Genomic DNA, 24720 nt, shown 5'->3' on the forward strand with positions numbered 1-24720 from the left:
TGCCTGGACTGTGGGATTTGGCCTCTGACTACAATTTTCATTTGTTCGTCCCAAAAAGATGAAACACTGAGATTCAGGTCACTGCAGCAGCTCAAGTCCAGTGATCTCTAGCATCGCTCCTGCTTGGAGGTGCTACAAAAGGGAGGAAGATGAGAGTCTGCCAGGTCAGCCGAGGCAAAGTAGTATTCCCCTTGCGGCACAAAAGAGGTAGCCAGGCAAATATGGGAGGCTGCTTGCACCATTCGTGCAGCCTGCCTGTTATCCAAGGAGTTGTCTATGGCTGCATCCGCACTGCAAAAATAATCCAGTTTGAGCCAACTTTAATTGCCATGGCTCAGTCCTATGGAATCCTGGGAATTGTACTTTGTCGTGGCACCAGATCTCTCTGGCAGAAAGGCAACATATACATTCAATAATAAATATATTTTTTGCAATCTCTGAAGATGCCAGCCACAGATGCTGGCGAAACATCAGGGATAAACTCTTCTAGAACATGGCCACAGAGCCCCCAAACCCCGCAAATTACTATGGATGCCGGCCATGAAAGCCTTCGACTTCACAATAAATATATAAATACTGATCAATCCATTCTGATCAAAGCTCTTTATTGGCAGGGTACATTTTACAAGTGGTTTCATGTAGACCAACATGTGTGTCTACATGCATAACCCTAATGCCCCAGTCCAAATGCATACAAATGCGCACACGCTTACAAATACTATTCTACAACGGAAACAGGCAGACCACATATGAAGGGAGCTGGCTCTCATAAATCTCCATCCATTCACCATCGTCTCCTACAGTTTGTGTAAAGAAAGACTCGTCGCAAAAACTGACACGCTTTCCAAGGCAAACTAAGGTTTGGATGCCATTGGAGACCTCTTGAATGCTGAATGGTGCGTTCGCAAGTAAATTCCATTGATTCATTGGTTGTTCTCTAGTTGGGACTACCAACAGCATTCCAGCCAAAACCAGATCTTCAGGCCAAATCCCAAATTGGTGTGTGTGTGTACATGTTCATGTGGGTGCACATGTATGTGTGTCCACATTAGGGATGGAAAGAATATTTGCTGTTACTCATTTACCAGCTGGAAAATGGGTTCTCTGGGAAACCTGGTTGGAAAGAATCACGTAGAGGTCAGAATTTTGCAATTTTCACTTGTATTCACACATCCCAAAGTGTTTTGTGAAAATATTCTACCAAATGAAAGGTACTCTAAAAACACATGTGGGGAATTTGTGCAAAAAGTTTGCATTTTTGTGCAAAAATAAATAAGTAAGTAAAATTTTGCACAAGGAACCCACTTCAGTTTATTGAAACCGAGTTTTTTGCACAAGCACAAAGGGTGGTTTTTGCACAAGTCCCAAAGTCTTTGCACAGGATGCCCTGCCTGTATTTCCACATGGAGTACTTTCGAGAAGCATATTGGGGTGCATGGTATAAAAAAACGCATGGAAATATTCATATTCCCTCAAAAACTACAGAAATGAGTTGTCTTTCCATGCAAGGATGAAACCATCACAGACTGGCATCCCTAATCTACATGTGTTATATTTCTACAGTTCTGTTTAGCTAGGAAACAGGATCGTTCCTCTGACTTCAGCTGCCTCGACTCAAAGTATCGCTTCTGAACATGGAGATAAGTGCAGCCTTCTCAAAGGTGCATCTTCCTTGGCACACCGCTATATATGTAGTGCTCAAGTAGATTTCGAAAGGGGACCCAGACTATAGCCTCCCTTTCTCTCTTTCACGCTACTTCCTTCTCATACTCCTTCTTTCTCTCCACCTTTTACAACTGGTTGCATACCAGAACCTTCTCATGCTCAGAATCTAATCTAGGACATGTCCTAGTAATGTACCATCCAACTATCTCAATTTTGCAGGGACAGTCCCAGTTAATCCTCTGCCATCCCACTTTGTCAGATGCTTTTAGGATGCCCCAGTTTCTCTCTCCTCCTCTTCCCACTTTCCCACTTTGTCCTCAGCTTACTTCAGTCACTGCAAACTGAGCTCAAACTTAGTTCAGCAAAAGGGAGAGGAGAGGAGAATACTGCTCTTCCCAGTTGGCTCAGGCAAAAACAAACTGCTGCAGCATCTCCTAGCTTGTGTTTTTCCTCCTTAACAACTTTTGCCATCTTGACCACGCTCTGATGTTGCTTGGCCACATGAGTCCCAGTTTTCATCTGTGAAATGTCGGCGGGTGCGTAGCAACATGGCCCCACATTTTCTGTTTCGGTGGAGTACAATTACCCCCAAGATCTTAGGTCTCTGGAGCTCATTTGAGGCCTTGGAGATGCACATCTCATGACAGCGTGGCCTTTAGAAAGTCTGTCTGCCAGAAGCCAGCAAGTCCCTTTGGAGGGCAGAGGAAAGTTCAACCACTGGTAGGATGAAGTCACAGGTTCCTCAGTGTCTGCTCAAATAGTAAAATGGCCACTTTGCTGTTAGCAATTAACTGTAAAACACCGGCTTGCGATGGATCCGTAAGACGTTATATGTGTTCAGACCAGGAGCATCAAAGCCAGGGGATAATCCCTTGCGGTCAAAAGGGTAGAAATTGAAGAGCTGCCCATCTTGAGTCTCCAGGGACACTGAGGCCGAGCCGAGGTGCAGGGTGCATGGGAACTCCTTATCAAACACCACTTGGAAAACACGGTCCTCGAGGTGGTGCAGCTTAATGGTCCGATAATTCTCAGGGATCAGCTCCTCAATGTGTGGCCCAAACTGCTGCATCACCAGCACCCCTCCAGCCCCAACCTTGATCTCATAGAAAGTCAGGTTGGAATAGGTGTAGTAGCCTACATAAGGGGTGGGACTCGGTGGGGGGTTGAGGCTTTTTTCCGCTTCCCGGAAAGCAGATTCCATGGCAGGGATCAGTTGCTCATAGGTCTGTGCCACAAGGTCTCCTCCTTGGGGGCGAGGACCGGCCATCAGGACAATGAAGCTCAAGCGGAGCTTTGGGAGAAGGGAGAAGGTGGCGGAGTAGCCATCCAGGTCACCATCCTTCCTGATGATATCATACCCAAGTTGCTCATTGATTTCCCAAGGCGTGCCAGTCTTGTTGGCAAAGTACTCACTGGAGCACTTGAAGAGAGGTGTCAGCATGGTCTTCACAGTGTCCGGCTCCAGAAGGCGCCGGTGGTAAGTCCCCAAAAAGACCATTGCTAGCTTGGCAAGATCAGCAGCCGTGGAGTACATCTGGCCGGAAGGCCTGTACCAGCCCAAGTCATAGAGAGGGGCAGGTTGCCCGCTGCCATAGAAGCCGACAGCCATCTGGGAGCGGATGGGCGGTGTGATGTCGAAGCCTGTGTCCTCCATCCCCAAACGGTCGAGGATATTCTCAGACACCCATCGCTGGTATTCACCCTCGGCGGCATGTTCTGCTAGTACGTGCGCCATTAGGGAGAAAGCCAAGTTGCTGTAATGGCACCTAGAGAAGAAAAAGCACAAAGAATCTTTGTTTTCCTTCCGACTTGAGCAACTATTTTAGGACACCTGGGACATTGACTGTAGGCTCTGAGGGGATGGACCAGATAAGATTCAAAAGAGGAAACTCTCTGCCTAGCTCAGACATGACATTCTTGAAGCATTTGAAATGATCAAATGTCTCCATCGTGTTAAGGAGAACCATACCTAGGGAAAATTATTAGAAAGAATGGTATCTGGAAAGGAGTGAATGGGAAGAGTGACTTAGGCTAGATCAATTATGGAAGGAGGAATCATTTGGGCACATCCAAACATGGCACTAGAATTGCCAGGTTGCATAATGGCCACCTGATAAGGAGGTCTCACCTGGTTCCTGGGTCAGCCACCAGGACGTCATCTTTCAGTAGGGCCAAGGCTTCTTGAGTGGTCCCTTTCCACAACAGACTCGTGGAGCGCAGCCGCCGGGGCAAACCTAGGGCACCAAAGACAACCAAAGGGATGTCAAACTTCCCATCCATATCCTCTCCTTGTAAAGGAAGACGGAAGACAGGGGACCCATTTACACTTCAGAGTTATAGCCACCTGATACTATTTTAACAGCCATGGCTCAACCCTACAGAATTCTGGGTTTTGCCATTTTGAGAAGGGTTGAGCATGTTTTGCTAGAGAGCTCAAGTTCCTTGAACCAAATAGAAAAATTTAACTATACATCCCAGGACTCTTTAGGTGGTACAAAAGTGCCTTGACTGAGTACTGTATAAACACACAAGAAGCAAAAGAAATCTTGGCTCCCGAGTATTTATGGTAGCTTTGTGGAGCTGGGTGCCCAAACTGATCTGACGAATTAGTGACGGGACTGTCTGGGGATTCCTGGAGAAGTTATTTGTGCCAGGTTTCAGTCAACAATGTGCACACTCACATCCACATAGTGAGAGGATTTACTACTTAGGTCCAACACTTGGCATTAGCATGACTCACTTGCAGCAGAGTAAGAGTATTAATAGCTCAGGAATCCCAGATCGTGAACCCAATGTGCCAAATAAGTTTCAGCATCACACTAAGATGTGTTATCCCACATTAGCCAAGGTTGGCTTTCCTTTGAGGAAACCATGAACCTTCTGGGATGCTCAGCAGGGGCTTTGCCACAGGTGACATTGGCTGCAGAATTAATCCAGTTGGACACTGCTTTAACTGCTATGGCTCAGTGTTGTGAAATTATGAGATTTATAGTGGAACTATTTAGGCGTCCCTAATGGTGGAACAGTAAATCCACTTTAGTTCCTAGTTTGAACTACAATGGAGCTACTCAAGTTTCTGAACCCTGTGTGCCTTCAAAACATTTCTGGCATATGGCGATCCTAAGGTGAACCGATCATGGTTTGTTCTGGGGCTGAGAGTGTGCAACTTGCTAAATGGGAACTCCATGTGCTTCCATGGCTAACACTGACTAAACTCAAACTCTCTAGAGCCATAGTCCGATGCTCAAACCATGATGGCTCTGCTGAACCCTATTCCACCAAATTAGTTCAGCACCTTTGCTCCTTTGAAGCCTAGATGGAAAGCCAGTGCAGATTCACAGCCACCACCAGCCCACCCAGGTTTGTCAGCCCTGATCATCCTGGCATGAAATCTAATGTGGATCTTATGCGCAGACCTTGGGCAGGTCTTGGTCTATTCTCGCCCATCCACAACTCCTCACCTGAGAGCTGGCTGGCCATTCTACGCAGCGTCACCGGTGACGGCTTGAGGGGCAGCGATCCTTTCTCCAGGAAGATCAGTCCATCCGCTGAATACCTCTGCTCAGACTCCCTGAGCCGTCCCAGAGGGTTTTTAATGGTGAAGCTTTGGGCATAGCGTTCCAAAGGGTCATCGAGCGACGTCACCTTCCCTTCCTCCCACAGTTTGTATAGCATGATGGTGGGGAAGATCTTGGAGACGCTGGCAATCCTAATGCACATCAAGCACACACACACAATAAATAACAAGAGCAGCAGTTCTCAAACTGGACCTTCCTCCATCCCTCCTTAGAGAACTTGAAAATGGTAGAAAGACTTGGTAGACCATGGCTAAGACCCTATGTTGTGTAGTGCAAATCTCCACAAGTGGAGTTAACCCATGTTACACAGCCCTTGTATTGGATGGAAACCTTGCACAACTGAATATCATCAGGACCCGAGCCCCTCAGATTTCCTGCCTTATAGAAATATGCGTTGTGTGCCTATAGCATTTTAAGACTGGACGGTGGGTCAACATCATCTGTCTAGCCATAAGCTCACCTGTAAATGGTGTATTCATTGGGAATGCCAGAGAAGGGGTCGGAGCCATTGCGTTTCCCAAAGTTGCCTGTCCACAGTACGGTGTCATTGTAGATAACAATGGCTGACAAAGCTGGCAGGCCAGGGCTGCGGATTTTGTGACGGAGAAGCATATCCACCTGAGGAAGTTAGCAAGGAGAGGAATCCAAAAGGTTGTTCAGGCAAAGCAATATAGACTTCCATTTTTTCAGTATGGGGTTGGGGATGAACCGACTTTGGGCCTATGGGTTAGCCATTGTCTTTTACTAAAGTCTTGAGGTCCTCAAGGTGACAAAGGCATCTGCTTGGAATTCTAAAATCCTGACTCCAGGGATTTGTTTTGAGTAACAGAGCTGAACGATACTCAATACTCATAGTCCTCCACACAAAATCCATTCCTCATTACCCAAGCTTTCTTCATCTCACCAGTCTGCTTTAGGACCTGTGTTAATGTCAGACGGAGCAATAGCAAGTGCACGGAGGTCTACTGCTGTTAAAAAATAGGTTTGAGCATTGGACTAGGACTCTGGAGACCAAAGTTCAAATCACCGCTTGGCCATGGAAACTCACTGGACGACCTTGGATCGGTCGCATACTCTCAACCACAGAAAACCCCATGATAGGGTTGCCTTAGGGTCACCACAAGTTGAAAATGACTTAAAGGCACACAACAGCAACAACAAATCCAGTAATAGCCACAGTTTTCCAACTTTGGCAAGGACACAGGAGGAGGGCAGCAGGATTGCAATAGACTAATGGGTGCAAAAAAAGCACATTGTGGCCTAAATCCTATTGTTAGTCCCGACAAGAGTAGAATCAAATGGATTTATATATTTGTTGACTCACCATTCAACAATAATGTACTCTGTTCTAGTCTGTAAAAAAGGCTTACATTTGAAATAATGTGCATAAAAGTATGCATGATTTTCCTTTAACTTTTAGGGAAAGCATTGCAAAGCATTGTGGAAAGGGGAAGTTAATCCTATGTGCTAAATATGTATGGAACTTAATGGACAGATTTATCTATCCTGATCTACCAACTGATCTGCTTCTTCCATCTGCGCATATTTGTAGGATAGCACTAGATGATTCGCATGACCCCAGGCCTCTAAATGGTGTAATACATAAATCTCACAATGACATACCTTTTCCAGAGCATCCTTCAGGACTGGAATCGGATGGTCAAGAGGCACAGGGTCTGGGTACCGGGGACACATCTGCACCGCCTCTGGCTTGACCTCCATCACTGTTGGACCTAGGGACAAACCCAGATACACCGAAGATCTTAAGTAGTCATTATTGAGGAATTTTAACATGGTTGATTAGGATTCAAATATGGCCTCCAATATTAAATGGGAGGTTGTGCCAATATACATCACCAATGGAATGCCAATCTGAAATGTTCGCTCAGCTTTCAGACATAAGGGAAAGTTCTTTTTCTTTTGGAAATGGCTGAAAGAAATCTGAGGAAGGACTTCCAAGAGGGTGCTATTGTAAACTTCAAGGAGGACATGAAAATGGATTACAAGGCTCCACTTCTAGGGTAGGCATGGATGCAGACTGGCATTTCCCATCTGAAATCGGATGTAGACCAGCAGGACAGTCACTTGCTAGGTGTGCGAACATGGCTCACTTCCACTTATGGTTATGCTCTGGCTGTATGTTTGTAACAAACCAAATGCCACAGAAACACCATAGCTTGAATCCTGCTGGTGTCTTATATGTTTGTGAGTTCTATCATGTCCCTCATTGGATATTTTTTGTCTAACATGGAAAATACACATTCAGATCAATCTCGTAGAAGTGGAATTGTCAATGGGGCTCATACATGTGAATCCACATTGCATATTGATGTTCATTGCACATGGATGTGTATGCATATCCAGGATTACTTAGGGCCCAAACAGACAGGCCAAAATAAAGCTGCTTCAGATCACTTTGGAGGTATGCTATTTAAATGATGCATGTGTCCTAAGAGGCTGGAAGCTGCGCCAAAGCTGCGCTCTGGTCCTTAGGACTGGAGCATGGCTTTGGCGTGGCTTCCGGTCGCTTAGGACGCATGCACCATTTAAACAGCATACTTCCAAAGTGACCTGAGGCAGCTTTATTCTGGCCTGTCTGTTCGGGCCCTTAACTACACATGGAGAGATTTACACTATGCAATACCACTGTATGATATTGGCCTGTAGGCCTCCTGCATCCTTGCAGATAATATGTCCCAGAGCTTGGTTTTTTCCCCTGGGTGACAACTCCCAGCATCCCCTAGCCAGGATGGAATCAGGCTGGCTGGGGGATTCTGGAAGTTGTTATCCAAAGAGGCACTTTTTCCAAATGGGGAGGTCAAATTTTGAACTCAGCTGGTCACATTCTTTTTCACTCTGGCAAGCTGTATTTCACTTCTGTTTCTGCTGTTTTCCTAAATTGATGGCCAGAATCATATGGGTTAGTCTGAAGTAGAGTAGACCCATGAATCAATTGCTGAACAGTGAATCAACATGTAGGTAAACCACAATGATTCAGTATACTTGCTCTTGCTAGAGCTAATTGTAGGATTTAGCCCTATATTTGCATATACAAAGTATCACAAAATGTTGAAATACGTCTGTTTGTAACGCAAAGTGATTTTCCTCCGCTACAACTCTTGGGGTCAGAATGCTCTCGTCATCTTTTCAGTTGACAAATGTCTTTGATAATATGTAAGTGTCTATTCTACTCTGGAGAGATGGTCAGCACTACTGAGTTTGTGGCAAGGACAAGGGGCAACCCTTTGGCCACAAGTGGCTCGAACAGGTGGGTCCTTGCTTTGGTACTTACTGGGCTCCATCTTGGGAAGGCTGTACTGCCACAGGAAGCAGCTGGTCATGGCAACTGAGAGCAAGAAGAAGACAACCAGGGCTACATGGATCAATTTCACTTCCATAGCGGAGAGCCGGAAGAAGCTGTGCCCGCCAGAAGCCTAATGGGAACAGAGAAAATAGTTGACAAGGCTTTGGAAGGGAAGTGATGAAACACAATGTCCAGTTCTGGATACTGTGCTGACAAACTGGAACATCCCCAGAAAAGGGTGGCCAAGATAGTGACCCTCTGAAATGCTTAGGGCCAGAAGTGTTTGGGATTTCAGATTTGTTTATTTATTTTTGATTTTGGATTATTTGCATATACCTAATGAGCAATCTTGGAGATTAAATTCCATGACATTCATTTATGCTTCACACACACCTCTGGAAAACATGTCAGCACTTTCAGCTCTGCTTTAGGAAATACCGACCACCGAACGGATAGATCACTTTTGGGGGCTGGGTGAGGAATTTTACAAATTGCAATCATCATTGCAAATGAAGAATTTGGAAAGGAGAGTTTGAAGCCCTTGGCACTGAATGTCAAACAAAGTCCAGACATGGCCACAGGCCCAGATCTGCCCCTTTTCTACACAGCAAGGTCACCATTCTTCTACAGACACATCCAGAGGGGTTTTAGTCCTGTGAGTCAGTGGCAGCAAACACAAACACACAACAGCCTTGTGGCACCTTAAAGCCAGGACAAGTTTGGTTCGGGAGAAGCGTTTGCAGACACCAGCTTGCCATTCCTTTACTTGTGTAGAAGAAGAAACCTTAGGAGGTGTTGCCTGTGGAAGCAAAACTTGTTGAAATTCCTTCTTCTATACAATCATTAAAGCTACAAGGTCCCTCTCCAGTTTCCATTCTGACAATCCTACTATTTGTTGCTATTGTTCAGAGGGTTCTGCTTCTCAATAATATGTGGCTGAATAGTGGAGCTCAGGCACAGTACATACCGCCCCGAAACGGCAGGCTGGAGGTGTCCGGTTTTTCTCTGGAGGGACCTGCGCAGCGTCTGCCCCAAAAAGAACCTGGTAAACTGTGTTCTTTTTACAGTGCACGGTGCACATCACAAGTGCACCATTGGTGCATCGGCGATGTAAGCAACGCGCAGCGACATCTGTACAATGCATGTCGCTTACATCATCATGATGCCCCCGCTGTTACATGCTAGGGTACGGGAGCATGCGGTTACTGTGTCCTAGAACAGATCAAGCCCAAACTCCCCCTATTATTATTATTATTATTATTATTATTATTATTATTATTATTTTATTATTTCTATCCCTTTTTCTGTTAACAACAATCAAAGTGGCTTACAGCAAAATCAGTTTGATATACAATACATAGTAACATAGATTCCTAGGATATATATTAGTATATACTAGAATACATTTTGGTATACCTAGAAGCCAAGATGACCAAACTGAGACTGTCATACTTCGAAAACATCATAAGAGAGCATGACTCACAAGAAAAGTCAAAAATGGTAGGAAAGGTGGAAGGTAGTAGAAAGAGAGGAGGACCACATACTAGAAAGATAGACTAAATCGAAGAAGCCAAATCATTGGGCCTGTAAGACGTGAGAAGAGAGGTGGAGAATAGGGGTTCTTGGAGGTATCTCAATCATGGGGTCGCCATGAGTCAAAATCAACTCTAGGGCAGTTAACAACAACAACAACAACAACAATGACAATGATGACGATGATGACAATGATATAAAACAGGCAATTGACAAGGTGTTCCCACCAAATCTACAGCTTCTCCCTCCTCCTCCCCCTCTTTTCCATCTCCCCAGTCCCCGTTGTCCAAACTTACCAGTGAAAACTGGTGCTAGCATAAGGCCACAGAAAGTCCCCTCCTTTGGTGGTTTTGAGGTTTGGCAAGAGAGGCCATAATGGATAAGGTGGTGCTGCCTGTGGCGGAACTGCAACCCATACGGGATGCACCCCCTCCGCCATGTGCTGGGGCTGCCGCTGCTGCTGCTACAATGTCTGCAGTGGCTTCTGCTGCTGCCAACTGTTGCACATTTCCTTTGGTCCCCTTTGGGTCTGTCTCAACTCCCTCTCCTAGTTCCCAGTCTCCTGCTCTCATGGCCGCTTCTCAGGGACTTGGGTAGCCCTGCCGTCAGGGTGAAATCCAGATTTTCTTGGCTAAAGCCATGCGGTGGGGGATGGGGCATAAATCTGCCAGTTGCCAGAGTGCTTTACGCTCTCCCAGGCTGTCCAATGTTAAGCCAAAAGACTTGGAGGGAGGTGCACCTCTGTGGCCATCTGGCTCAGTCCTTCCCAACCTGGTTGCGCAGCCTCCACACATTTCACAGGGACCCACTGTGCGCCCAGGACCATCTTTTGCCATAGAGCAGGACAGTGGCAGAGAGCTCCTCCAAATTTCAAGAGGAGGTGAAGGAAAAACCAAGCTGGTGGGTCGACAATTGCTTATTTTCCCCACTGTCTTGTACTATTAAGTACTATTTGTTTGACAGTGGAATAGACTGAAGGGTTGTGGATTCCCCTTCTTTAAGGATCTTTGAGAAGAGGTTGGATGGACATCTTTCAGGAGTGTTTTCAATTGGTATTCCTGCATGGAGTTCTATAATTATCATTCCAATAATAATAATAATAATAATAATAATAATAATAATAATTTGTTTTATTTATATACCGCTATTCCAAAGATCATAGCAGTGAACAGCAAGTAAGCTAATTAGCAAGTAAGCTAATTTGCCCCCAACAGTCTGGGTACTCATTTTAGCTCCCTCCTCGGAAGGATGCAAGCCTGAGTCGAGCTTGGGCCCTTTTGCTGGTCTTGAACTCGCAACCTTGTGGTTTTGAGTGAATGGCTGCAGTACAGGCATTTAACCACTGTGCCACCAGGGCTCCTTATATAATTCTGACCCTTTATTAAAATCAGGGGAGATTGTGGATACATGCAACCGAATGCCCTGAAGTGCTCCTTTCCAGACATCCCATGCACAGATGGTGAGATCAAGGCCGTGGGGGTACAATCTCATTCCCCCTTCTGCACATAGAGGGAGGCACTGAACAGACCATAGAAGCAGCAGTATGTTTACAATTAATCTCATAATCAGAGTATGCTGTTCACATACTGAGCTCCTTCCAGTCTACCCCTTCCTGTCCATCAAATCACCACAATCTCCCCCCCACTCCCGAACATGGCTAGCATGGGGAACTCTGAGGGCATCTCCTCAATGCTGGCGCATTTTGGCAAGAGAGGGATGCCTCAACCCATGTCAGTTACTATCAGGGTTAAACGGCATGCTGCTCTGAATGCATAGTGTGCCACTGCAGGACATATCCTTTTCCATGCAAATAAGGATATGTCCACACCAAGCACTTGCAGCGGTTTGATGCTGCTTTAACAGCCATGGTCCAGTTCAATTGAATTTGGATTTGGAATGTCACAATGGAGGGCTGCAGATCTTCCGGGAAGATCCAGATCAAACGGTGAAGGGATTAAAGGAGGGTATATGGAGAATTTGGTGCTGAAATGGCTAGACAATGTCTGGACAGTTCACACCAGAACCAAGGATTAGGTACTGCGCCATCAGGACTATTCATTGTCGAAACAAGGAGAGGATATTTTATCGGAGCTGTGCAGATAGGGTCTTGGTTTAGGGCTTGAAGAGTCAACAATATGTATCATGTACCTCTGTCCACCAGCATTTTCCTGCCTTCTGCAGGGAATTTTCTACCCAAGGCCATCTCCACCGTTGATCTCCTAGAAGAGTTGATTCTCAGTCCCAAAGCTTTCTGAATTAACTCTCAAGGTGGAAAGAATATCTGAAAATAGTCCCCCCAAAATGGGTGGAAAAGATGTTTTCAAAGTGTCAGGACTGTAGTGGAGTCTCCTTCCTTGGAGATCTTTAAGGAGAGGCTGGATGGCCATCTGTCGGGGATGCTTTGATTTGGATTTCCTGCATGGCAGAATGGGTTGGACTGGATGGCCCTTGGGGTCTCTTCCAACTCTTGGATTATATGATTCTATGAAAACCTGATGAGCAGAATCCTGGAGATAAGAATACAGTTTGCATTGGTATCTGCTGGGGTTTGATTCCAGGACCGCTCATGGATACCAAAATGTATGGATGCTCAAGTCCCATTAAATACAATGGCACAGTAAAATGGTGTCGCTTATATAAAATGGCAATATCAATGTTTGCTTTTTGGAATATATTTATGTGTGTGCAGAGATACAGATATATATAAAACATTTCCAAGCCAAGGACGGTTGGATTTGTGAACATAGAAGAGTGACTGTATTCGCAATCCAGGACTTACTCTACACAAAATTCACACACGGTTGATTTAGCTGCCAAACGGCATTTTCTGTGCAGGAAACAACACTTCTTGCCTCGAAATACAGCTTCTGCACAAAACAGCCCTGTGCCAACTTTGCGTAGACTAAGTCCCGTATTGCAAACAGCCTTTGAACGCTGTGGTTTTCCAAGACCTGTTAGCAGCCAGGAGAAAATGGCTCAAATTACCCTTCCTTGAAGAAGAAACCCAGTACAAAGATGGCATCCTTAACCTGCTCTGCCTCCGTTTGAGCCAGTCCAACTCCTCCGAAACGCTCCCTATTCTCACCGAGGCACGGGGATTAAATCCATGAGAACTGGCCTAACAGGGGGAGGCGGAATGGATTTGTTCTTCTTCCTCACTGAGAGATTGAATATTAATTCTCTCTAATGCTGCTCAGCAGTGGAGGCAAAGTGGGGCTGACCTCGGGCTATTTATAAAACCCTGCAATCTCTTCTCAGCATCTGCTGGGGAGGAGATTATCGCAGCCAATGGCCAGGGCCTGCTTTCTTTCTACTACTCCGAGCAGCAAAAGCTAGAAGACCCCCCCCCCCAACGCTCTGACTTGGCACTTGTGTGGTCTATTCTCATCGCTGCCGTGTTTTCATGATCTGGATCTCCATCGCCCACCGGCCTGTTTTAAATTTACAAAGCAAGGGGTGCTGTTAGCATTTCTTACAGCTGACCTGGTCTGCATGAACACAGAACAGCGCTCGAAAGCATTCCTTCTGATATGTCACAGATGAAAGCTGGGGCGCATGAGGCCAAGCAACATCAGAGTGTGGCCAAGGTGGTAAAAGCTATCATTGAGGAAGAACAGACAAATGAATGGAGGCTGTAGCAGGTTGCTTTTGCCTGGGCCGACTGGGAAGGGTAAGATTCTGCCCTCTCCTCTTCTGCAGCTGAATTAACCGAGTGCAAACTACTTTTGGATTTGGAATTAATTAGACTCAGTGTGAAAAGAAGCAGTAGTGTAAGCTGTCATAGGATGATCCAGTTTGATACCACTTTAACTACCATGATTCAATGCTATCTAATTCTGGGAACTGAAGTCTTTGTGAGACATTTAGTCTTCTCTATCAGAATCCCATAGCATTGAGCCATGGCAGTTAAAGTGCTGCCAAATGCCCAACAGTCCCACATGTGCAATTCAGCTTCTGAACTGAATGTGTCTATTATGCATTGGAGGTGTCCGAGGTGCAAAATTCTATTCCGTGAAGAGTAGATATTTGGAGAGCTCTTTCTAGGTTCAATAGTGCGGAAGCCACCAGCTGCACTATTGTCACTGGTTTTCCCCCTCTTTTCCTTGGTTGGCATCAAGCCCAGGCAGCGTCTGCCACCTTGAAAGGTGGCAGACTCAACCCTCCAAAGGGCTGCCAATGATGAGCAACTCAATAGACTGCCAGCCCCTTCCCCGTCATCTTGTGGAGCCTTACCCGAAGCTGGATCCCATCCATGGCTTGCTACTTTTCTTCCCTCATGGCATTGACTGACATCTTTAAACCATCCAGGGAGTGGGCCCTGCAAGAAGAGGAGGGCTGGTTGGAAGAAGAGGAGAAAGGGACCTTTGGTGATCCATTGGGGAGAAGATCAGAAGCAGGTGGGGCACACGAAGTCATCCCAAAACATTTATAAAGGCGCTCCATTTCAAGCATATGGCTGCAGCAAGCACACTTGTCCCTCCATATTCGCTAGGGTTAGGGGCATAAGACCCCCGTGAATATGGAAAAACCGCAAACAACAAAAACACCACGTTTTTACCTGAAAGGACCTCTCTAGAAATCTCCAGGTCCTCCAGTTGCAACTTCCAACAGACACAGACCATAGAACTGCACTGCTACAAATGCCTAGTGGAGTATTCTCTCTAGGAATCTCTAGGTCCTTCAGTGCAACTTTTAGTTCAAGTTGACCACAGAGTTGCACTAGAGGACCTAGATATTCCTAGAGAGAACATATTAATCAAATCTGCAAATATCAAAGCCGTAAACATGAAGGGATGAGTGTATACCTTTGCAACAGTGAAAGACTACTTCAAGCCACTCAACAGTGGCCAACCGTAGAAGCCAGACCCATGGTGCAATTGTGGGCAGGTCAACCTCTCCAGCTATATTCTGCTGGAGCTTCTCATTTGCAATAGACATGGAAATAGCTCACAACCAGGAACCCAAACTACCATTCTGGAGGAAGGGGTCACAGACAGACACCCAGATTCCTATCCCACCATTGTGCCCCTTTCTCGCCATGCATAGCAATTGAATTCTCTTACCAGCTTTCCTGCTTTCGCCTTCTCTGTCCAAACGGTGAAGTATGGGAGTTTGAGGTCTTGCGTCCGGCTGCAGACGTTTAAAGACTGGACGGAGCACTAATCCTGCCTGCTGCAGATTACTCTCTTTGGCCAAGCAATGTGCAGGATGTCGAACATCTGGTCGGGGATGGAGTTAGCCCAAATAACCCAGCAGCTTTTAGGGGTGGGAGGGGAGCAATGGTGAAATTTAGCCATGCTAAAGCCCTCCCAGAGCAGTCACTGGTTGAGCTGTGGAGGTGTCTGACCCATTTACCTTGAAAAGAGGGACTCTTTTTTTGGACTACAACTCCCAGCATCCCTGGCAGAGGGATCAAGCAGCCCTGGGAGATAATAGGTGTTAAAATCCAAAAAGTTTGGTTTCTGCCGGTAGCAGGGACTTGGCATATTTCTCATGTCCTATATAGAGTTAAAGTCTTCATGGTGAAAGCGTTGAGCTGCGGATCTAGTGCCCCATAATGCAAGAAAACAAATGTGGCGCAGATGTAGCAAGTCACTGCAACGGCTCCATCCGCATCCATGTTAACCGTCCTATACAGTGGTGTCAAACTGCTTTAATTTTGCAATGTGGGTGCAACCTTGGTTAGTGGGAGAGGAATTGATGTCTAGGTTTGATCAGGTTTGATGATTTGTAAGTAATTGCTCCAAAGAAGTTACAACAGATTAGGATGTGGATTTTAATGCTGGCTGGAATCACCATATGAACAGGGTGGGAAATTTTACTCTTTCCATCCTTATTTTTGCTTCAGGACACACACACCATTTCAGAATGGAGTTTCTCTCATCTCACAGCTGCTATGGGGAGAGGGGACTTCAGCCAGCCCCTAATCTTCTGCAGAGAGACTAGACCCAGTTTGGGTCCCTGATCTATTCAATTGCATAAGGAGCTTAAGAGGTTCAGAACTCAACACGGGCTGTTGAGCAGAGAAGCTTGGTCCCCATCTGTTATTGCTGGGCTTAGCAATACGGTGGAGAGGGTGTTGTGGAATAGATTCTTCTCCTTGTCGTCCCACATTATTGCCCATTTACATATGTAAATCCATTGAAATGCATGCCATTAGGGCTGAAGGGTTAGGATATAAATACCTAAATAAATAAATAAATAAATAAATAAATAAATAAAATGGCTCTGCTCTGAGAAGCAAATAGCAAACTCCATGTCAGTCATGGCTGAACAAAACCAGAGGGATGGAGAAGCGGTTTGAGCATTGGACTATATGACTTTAGAAACCAGGGTTTGAATCCCGGCTCAGTCATGTAAAACCACTGGCTGACCTCAGGCAAGTCACGCTCTCTCAGCTTTCGAGGATGGCAATGGCAAATCCTCGCTGAAGAGACCTCCCAAGAAAACCCTGTGATCAGTTCGCCTTAGGGTAGCCATACATTGGAAATGACATGAAGACACATAACAACGACAACGACAACGACAATTTCAGTGAGACAACTTCTTGACAGCAAGAGCAGTTTGGCAATGGAACCAATTGCATGGAGAAGTGGTAGGTTGCCTTTCTCTGGATGTCTTCCAAAAGAGCCTGGGGAGCTGGAGATCCTGCATTGAGCAGAATTTGAATTCAGTGGTACAGGGGACCTCTTCCAAATCTAGGACTCTAGGATTCTATTAATACAGTGGTCCCTCCATATTTGCTGGGGTTAGGGGTGAAGGACTCCTATGAACATGGAAAAACACACATGAAAAACCACTGTTCTTTTTACCTAAGGGAACATCTCTCTAGGCATCTCCAGGCCCTCCAGTGCAACTCTGTGGTCAACATCTGCCAGATGTTGATCACAGAATTGCACTGGAGGGCCTACAAATGCCTAGAGAAGTGTTTTTTCTAGGGACCTCTAGGTTCCCCAGCACAACTGTATGGTCAGCTTCTGGCAGAGTTGTACTGAAGGGCTAGAGATTCCTTGGGAGAGCATATGAATCGACACGGCAAATTAATCAAATCTGCAAAAGTCAAAGCCTCAAATGTGGAGGGCCAACTGTAGTCTGAATTGTAGTCTGATCTCCTTCATGTGACAAAAATCCCATGTGACCGTGCTTCTCCCTCGCTCTTGCACATGCACACAAAGAGTGAGACTGGGTGTTGTTTGCATGCATGCATGCGTGCGTGGTTCCTCCAGCATCTCTCTCTAAAGCCCTGGGAGTCCCTGCATCTATTTCATCCTTGCCTCTGAACATCGGCAGGGGCCCAGCCTTTGGCAAGCTCCTTCGTTAACTCCCTGCCGGCAACCCATTTCCAGATAATGGCTCTCACCTCCGGATCCCTCAGCCCCATGGCAACAAGATCTTTAATGGCTATTAGCCATCAATGGGGAATGAGGACGAGGCAGTCTCAAGGACACTCCGCCAGCCCCCTTCTTTGCCATGGGGTGGATTGCAGGATACACACCCTTGTGTATGTATTTCATTCTCCTAAAATACACACATATGACAAAACACAGGCGCATAAGTACAATGTTGAATCATAGAATCACAGATTTTCAGTCCAGCGACAACTAGAGGGGGGCAACTTTCCCATCCTTGCAAACATCCAAGGCAAGCCACAGTTGTGTTGTTGTGGCTGTGTGCCTTCAAGTCATTTTTGACTAATGGTGACCCAAAGGCAAACCTCTCCTGGGGTTTTCTCAGCAAGAGTTGTTCAGGAGAAGTTTGCCCTTGAGGCTGAGAGAGTGTGACTTGCCTAAGGTCACCAGTTGGTTTTATGGTCAAGCTGGAAATTGAACCCTGGTCTCCAGAGCCATAGTCTAATGCTCAAACCACTAGGCCATGTTGGCTCCCTGACAGTTTTGTACATAGTAATAAAGCCTTCTTCTCCCACTGGGATGCAGTGGCCAGTATTGCATCCCAGGACACAATATAGGAAGGCTATTCTACATTTGGTTCCATTCCAATCCAGCACGACAGCAGATAGACTTGAGTGGATGTGACAGGGCCACCAGTAGGGAGCCTACATGTCCTGCCAGGCAGCCTCCTGAGATCTGGCACATGCTTTGCAGCCATACCTTCCGCAAAGGTCAACTGGTCTTGTCACATTGAAAGAGAGATGAGTTTTGATCCGGGTGGGAGCCATTCCAAGCTATAGCTTCACAACTGCCATGTCAAGAGGAGCTGCCAGGCATGGCTCAGTATTGGCTTGGATCAAAGTTGGACTCTGGACTGGCTTGGTGAAAAACCCCAGCAGCCATGTCTGCTCCATTCCCAGAGGTGTCCATTTGCTCATGCATCCATTTGACATCTAGGGAGTTAACTGATGTTAATCCCATGCGATGTTATGCCTTTTGCCTTTGTAGATGCCACTACAAGTCAAAGGAAGGACGTGGATCTTTCATATTGGTATTGATTCACGGGGAAACTAGAAAGAACAGTCTTCGGGATCCATTCCTTGAACGACAGCCGCAAGGATTTTCGGTGCTAAATGTTGGACATCTGCAATAGAATTGTGCAGAACTAAAAGGCACAAATATTCCCCTTTGATAAGAATGATGGATGTCTGGTATATAGGTAAAACACATGCAAAAATGTGCACATAGCAAAAAAGTAAAGAAAACTGTACCCATCCTGGAAAAAGAAAACCCAAACCATGGCAGAACTGGGCAGGGACTGGAGTTGTACATGAGGAAAGAAGAATGCTAATGTGCGATTTATAGATTGCACTTCCTTAGCTACTTCTGCTTTTCCTTGTAGGCTGTGCAAATGAATCTAACACACACATACACACACCAGGCATCTCTCTGATTCTTATGAGAAATGACAAGTTGTTGAGTATGTTTAGCTTGGAGAAGAGAAAACAGAGAGGTGGCACGATTCTTAATGTTGTTGTTTCGTTTGTTTGCTTTGCCACGGCTCAATGCTATGGACTTCTGGGATTTGTAGTGGGCAAGTCATGCTCTCTCAGCCCCAGAGGATGGCAATGGCAAACCCCCTCTGAAAAATCTTTCCAAGAAAACCCTGTGATAAAAATTGCCTTAGGGTCACGACAAGTCGGAAGTGACTTGAAGGAACACAACAAGAAAGTCTGTTGTCATTGGGGAGCAGCAGAGCTCTCCAACCGAGTAGGTGAAATATTTCACAAAAGGGGAGTCAAACTGCATTATTTCTGCAGTGCAGATCAGATCTTAGATCCTATGGTTGTTGCTTTGCATGCCAAGCAGTTCTTTGGGAGCCCCTGGATGCCGAGTTGTGAGCTTCTGCTGCCACCTGCAGGTTCTTGCTTACCTCTGGGCTACGGGGAGATCTGACAGATTTGCTAATCCTGCTTCCATGCGTGGGCACAACGGGAAGCAAGGAGCATGTTTTGAAAGAGTCATGCGTGTGGCCTTTTCCAACTGTGAAACTCGTGCGCCGCCTTCTCCTGCTGCCTTACCTGGCTCAGCATTGTCTACTGTGATCAGCAGCAGCTTTGTAGCCGGAAAAGACCATTCCCATCACCTGCTTTAAAGTGGAGATTGTACTGGGACCAGAGGTAAGCAGAAGCTGGAAGCAGGAAAAGCGGGCACCAACTGTTCCAACCAGAATACCAACCAGAGCTGGCCAAATGGGTGAAAGCATCATGTAAAGACCTCAGAGTGGGACTGAATGATCCTCAGGGTACCATCTGATTTTACCGTTCAGTTATTCCATGACTTTTGGTATAGTGACGCCCAAGAATAGCTGATTCTCTTTACAAAGCATTTGCTGGTTGTGTGTTAATCCTCCGCGGGACATTCTAACCCAGATATGATAAAGGGTTGGAATAGAAGAAGGATGGAGAGGTGGAACCAGAGAGCTGCTGAGCGCTCCAGGGAATGAAAATGGGGAACAACCAGTCATCAAAGAAGAATGGAAATGGATGGATTTGGAAGAGGTATCCTCACAGAAGACTCTCTCTGCAAAACACCTTGCACTGGTCTTCCCCCCCTGCAGACCCTCCGGTCTGAGCTTAGCCCCTTTTATGTTTGCAGTAAATGGGTCACCATCAGTAAGATAACGGGAGGAAATTACCCCTCATTTTATTCCAAGGAGCTGCAGGCCAGGAGCTTCCCTGTAGCTAAACAGCAGGCTTTGCAAAGCAAATTTGACTGAGAACTGAAACCAGCGGTGAGGATTAACCCCTTCCGTCCCTCTTCTTTATCCCCATGGAAGTCGAGAAGCATCAAGGACTCTGTCTGCTTCAGCTAGAGATGGAAAGAATACTTGGTTTCTTATCTTGATAGTGCATGCCTCCCTTCAGGTTGCCTGTTGAGTTTTGGCGACCCCAGAAATTTCATAGGGTTTTTCTTTCGTAGAGACTCCGATGTGGTTTTGCCAGTTCCTTCCCATGTAATATAGCCTACAGTGCCTGATATCCATTGACGGTCTCTCGTCCAAGTACGAAACAGGGCTGACCCTGCTTAGCTTCCAAAATCAGATGGAGGGGTCTGGTGCCTTTAGGATATTTAGACAACATGGAATCTTATCAAGTAGAATAACATCCCCGTCCCTTACAAAGTCTCCATCTGTGCAAAACGCACCATTTTTTGCATACAGAATATATACAGATGACGTTTCGCCCGCATCTGTGGCTGGCATCTTTAGAGGTATGAAGATGCCAGCCAGAGATGGAGGTGAAACGTCAGGAATAAACTCTTCCAGAACACGGCCACAGCCACCACCACCTCCAAAAAAAAAAAAAAACCCACCAGAAAACCATTGTTTTTGGCCAGTCACCAGAAGCTTAAAAGATATGGGACCACCTTAACTTCCTTAGGTAGAGAGTTTCATAAGTCGAGGTACAGCTACGGAGAAAGCCCTGCTATAAATCCTGTTCCACCATCACTGGGCCCTTAGACAATGATGGACCTGGAGAAATGGCACCATTTGAATTGCTCTATTGATAATGGAATGGAACCATTGATAATCTGGTTCTGGCCATTCCTGTGCTACTTCCACTCCAAAGGAAGACACCTGCCCCAGTGCTCTGCAACCCATTCCTGACTGTTTGATGCACCTGGGCAAACACAATGCACACCTTGAATCCTGCTGTGGGGGAAAAGGATATATATATATATATATATATATATATATATATGGGCCATTAATTCAGCCAGTTCCTTTGCTTTGGACATAGATGCACTGATAGGGCCCCCTCACTGCCCTCCCTCCCATTGCTACGTTTCTTGGAGCTATTATCCCAAGCGGTCTTCCACCTCCGCCTGGCTGACCCTGAAGAACCTGTGTTTCTCCCGCTGCTTTTATCAATACCAGGCGGATTATTATCCTGGCTCTTCCCCACTGTGGGGGTCTTTTTGCACAGGTTTCAGGGAGGCAGCCCCTGAAGCATGTGCGGATAGCTCTGTGCCTCCTTTGTTTGCCTTGGGTCTCACCTCTGCAGAAGAGGAGGGGCGCATGCAGTCACAGCATCACACATGCTGGAGCTGGAGATGACCCTGAGAAGGGGGGGGGGCTTCCTTTTGTGCCGAAGAAGTCCCTTCTAGCAAGCAGTGAAAAGTGTATACGTGTGTGTGTGTTTCTGAATGTAAGGGCTATTCTACTTCTTGCACAGTGACACCTCAGTGGGAGGTGACAATTGTGGTTGAATGTAGCCCAGAATGGCCAGTTAGACAGGGCTCAGTAAGTGAACTTCTGCATGGAGGAAGGAAAGGATTCCATGCTAATTCAAAAAAGGAGGAGGAAGGAAGGAAGGAAGGAAGGAAGGAAGGAAGGAAGGAAGGATAATGGAATGGGATGGAACCATTGATAATATGGTTCTGGCCACAAGGAAGGAAGGAAGGATGATGGAATGGAACCATTGATAATCTGGTTCTGACAGGAAGGAAGGAAGGAAAGAAGGAAGGAGGGAGGGAGGGAGGGAGGGAGGGAAGGAAGGAAGGAAGGAAGGAAGGAAGGAAGGAAGGAAGGATGATGGGATGGAACAATTGATAATCTGGTTCTGGCAGGAAGGAAGGAAGGAAGGAAGGAAGGAAGGAAGGAAGGAAGGAAGGTGGTGTAGATATGGAATAAGCGGAGCCATAATTGAGTATATGTTTATAGAGAAAGAATAGTATAAAACCTCTGAACCACAGAGAACTTCCAGTACATTATCTCAAGTTTCAGGAACAAAAGCAGATAATCTGGAACGAGACAAAGAGGGAGAAATCCATCCAAGAAGAATGCCATGTATCTTTCGGCCCAGGTTGCAGAAGTTGGGACTTTGGGGGAATGAGAAGAGAAAAATCGCCATGCTCTTCAGAAGGAGCAAAGCAAGGAAATGCTAGCAAGATGAACTGAGCAACAGAGAGGATGAGAGAAAGAAAGAAATCATTATATGACCTAGTGTGTCGACGTTGTTGGGTTTGGGGTTTCTTATGGAAAATATTGTTTTCGCCCCCCAAACCAGCTAACATCTCAGAGGAACAATGCTGGTCCAACAATGGTGGTGAGATTATGTTCCACACACCCAACAAAGCCTTTGGCTTGGAGGCATCCAAGTGCTGAAAGCCAAATTCTTGGGACTTAAGGGGGAGAGAGATGCTTCCATGCTTGAAAACCAACACGCCGCCTTTTCGGTTAAATGGAACTGACAGTGTCTGGCGCGATTAACAATAATGCAAATTTGGAAGAGCACTTCTGACCTGAATTTTGGCTTGGTCCCCTGCTACTCTGCCCACCCGATACCTCTTTCCTAGCAACAAAAATGGCCACTTGGGGGTCTGCGGTCCTCGTCCAATGAGATGCGTAGGCGATCTTGGTGCGTTGGCAACGTGCTGGACCACAACGGTCCAATGGCGTTGGGTTCCTCCATGGGTTCCTCCTTTTAATGACTCGCGACACCAGGAAAGGCGAGAATTTCGCAATTACCCTCATTTGGGACGAGACTCCTCCTCTCCTTCCTCCGCGGCTCCCCCCTCCATCTTTATGGATGGAAAAGCTGATCTCTCCTGATGCGCGCTGAACTTTCGAACCCGGGGAGACCTCATTTCTAGTTATTCGGGAGAGTCACCGAAAGTTCATTGCCCTTTCGCACGTTTGCACCACCAAAGGGACCATACGGGAGCACATCAAGAGTAATATCCGTCAACCTGAGGATGCTTTCAAGAACCATCGTTACATCAATGAACCCAACGAAACACCAGCCATTGTGGGGGGCACATCACAACAGACAGATATGGGCGACAATATCTCTTTGTGCATGGCGCTTGGTCTTGCCTTCCTTCGCACCAATTAGAAAGTTGGCTCAGTGTGAGTCGGAGGGGTCCCTCAGATTTGACACCCCAACCGGCCCAATTTTCCGTGGTTCACTGCTCTTTTCTTCCTGCCAAAGCTCATAAGGATCCAGACATCCATTTACCAAGCACATGAGGGGTGTGAAATCCCTTCTCAGGGAAGGCAAAGTTAATTAGAGAAGACTGAACAATCTCGGCTTCAGAGGGGCTGCAGGCAAATGAATTTCTTCCCATCGGGACGGAGACAGTTGCCAACTGGGCTAGCTGGCAAGAGTTCCCTTTCTCCCCGTTGCCAAGAAGCATTGCACACTGCTGATCTGAGCGGCCATTTTGGTGACTAGTGGCTTCTCTAATCGGGGGTACTAAAATGGCCGCCACAGAAACCTTTCATGCGGCTATGCTCAGCATGATGCTTTCCCAGTTGGACACCGATTTTGATTCGGGTGCAGGGTGTCATGTCAACGTCAAAGTTGGATCAGCTGTCTCCATAAGTGCCCCCCATGACAATATATTATGGGTGCCACCACCCATTTATACAGCAGAGGGACAAAAGAGAAGATAATGACAAGAAGGAGGAAAAGCTGCTACTACGGGCATTGAAAGAATTATCTCAGAGGACAAGACGTTGGTTCAGACAAGTCATCTTGATCTGTGATTCTCCAAGTCTCACCTCCATCACAACATTGAACCCCCAAGTGTTTCCCCCCCTCATTGCGTTTTTTACTATTTGGTCAAATGTCTGTACGAACTACTAGTATTTCTCTCTCTTTGCATTGCTAAATGCGCACACATGATTGATGAAAAAAAAATGCAAACGACCAGATCAGAACGACTGCTTTTTAATAATTTAGGCACGAAGGCAATGTTTATCGCAGTTTTAAAATGTTTGCACTTTTGCAGAAATGTGCAAAAGAAACTGCTTTTGAAAATGTGCAAATTGTCTCCAAGAAACACTGCTTCTCACCATCTAGGAGCAAAGGGGGGGGGGGAATTAACCATTCACCATATAAGCGCAAACTAAGTGAGAACTGATACCTCTTGCTGCTACTATCATCTGAGAGCCTGCACCAAGCTCTGCATGTGGAATTGCATACGGATTGTGCTGCACCACCTTTGTGTTGGACAGCAATGCTGTGGAAATGAATCCATCACTAAATGCACACCTGACTCTGCATGTGCATCTCTGTGCCTCGACATGCACAATGGCAGCATGGGCACAACACCACTTCCAGAGATGTGCACCGGATGCTGGCATTCTGTGGGAGCCAAAAATGTCCAACCTCTTCTGTATGGAAACTTGTATATTCATGAGGCATCAATAGGATTTGGGCCAGTGTGTCAAAGACTGACCCGA

The 24720-nt window shown here is 46.3% G+C and overlaps 1 protein-coding gene across 1 annotated transcript; it reads right to left on the reverse strand.

The window, feature by feature from the left end:
- Positions 1-859: 859 nt before the first annotated feature.
- LACTBL1 (lactamase beta like 1) lies at positions 860-15297 on the reverse strand. The gene is made up of 8 exons (XM_089534391.1): positions 15144-15297; positions 14314-14398; positions 8536-8677; positions 6867-6976; positions 5704-5861; positions 5127-5374; positions 3794-3899; positions 860-3431 (listed from the first exon to the last, which is right to left on the reverse strand). The coding sequence occupies exons 2-8, from the start codon at positions 14332-14334 to the stop codon at positions 2453-2455; spliced, it is 1764 nt and encodes a 587-aa protein (XP_089390517.1). The 5' UTR covers positions 14335-14398; positions 15144-15297; the 3' UTR covers positions 860-2452.
- Positions 15298-24720: the final 9423 nt, after the last annotated feature.

This window comes from Sceloporus occidentalis, unplaced genomic scaffold (assembly GCF_023333645.1).
Source record: "Sceloporus occidentalis isolate IW3139 unplaced genomic scaffold, rSceOcc1.0.p SCAF_8, whole genome shotgun sequence".
NCBI classification, from domain to species: domain Eukaryota; kingdom Metazoa; phylum Chordata; class Lepidosauria; order Squamata; family Phrynosomatidae; genus Sceloporus; species Sceloporus occidentalis.

Coding starts and splice junctions, on each gene's coding strand:
- LACTBL1 (XM_089534391.1), bottom strand. CDS start 14,334: ATGGATGGGATCCAGCTTCGG. Junction 5,862..6,866: donor TGAAGGATGCTCTGGAAAAG/GTATGTCATTGT, acceptor TAACTTCCTCAG/GTGGATATGCTTCTCCGTCA. Junction 3,432..3,793: donor GTGGCTGACCCAGGAACCAG/GTGAGACCTCCT, acceptor TTTCTTCTCTAG/GTGCCATTACAGCAACTTGG.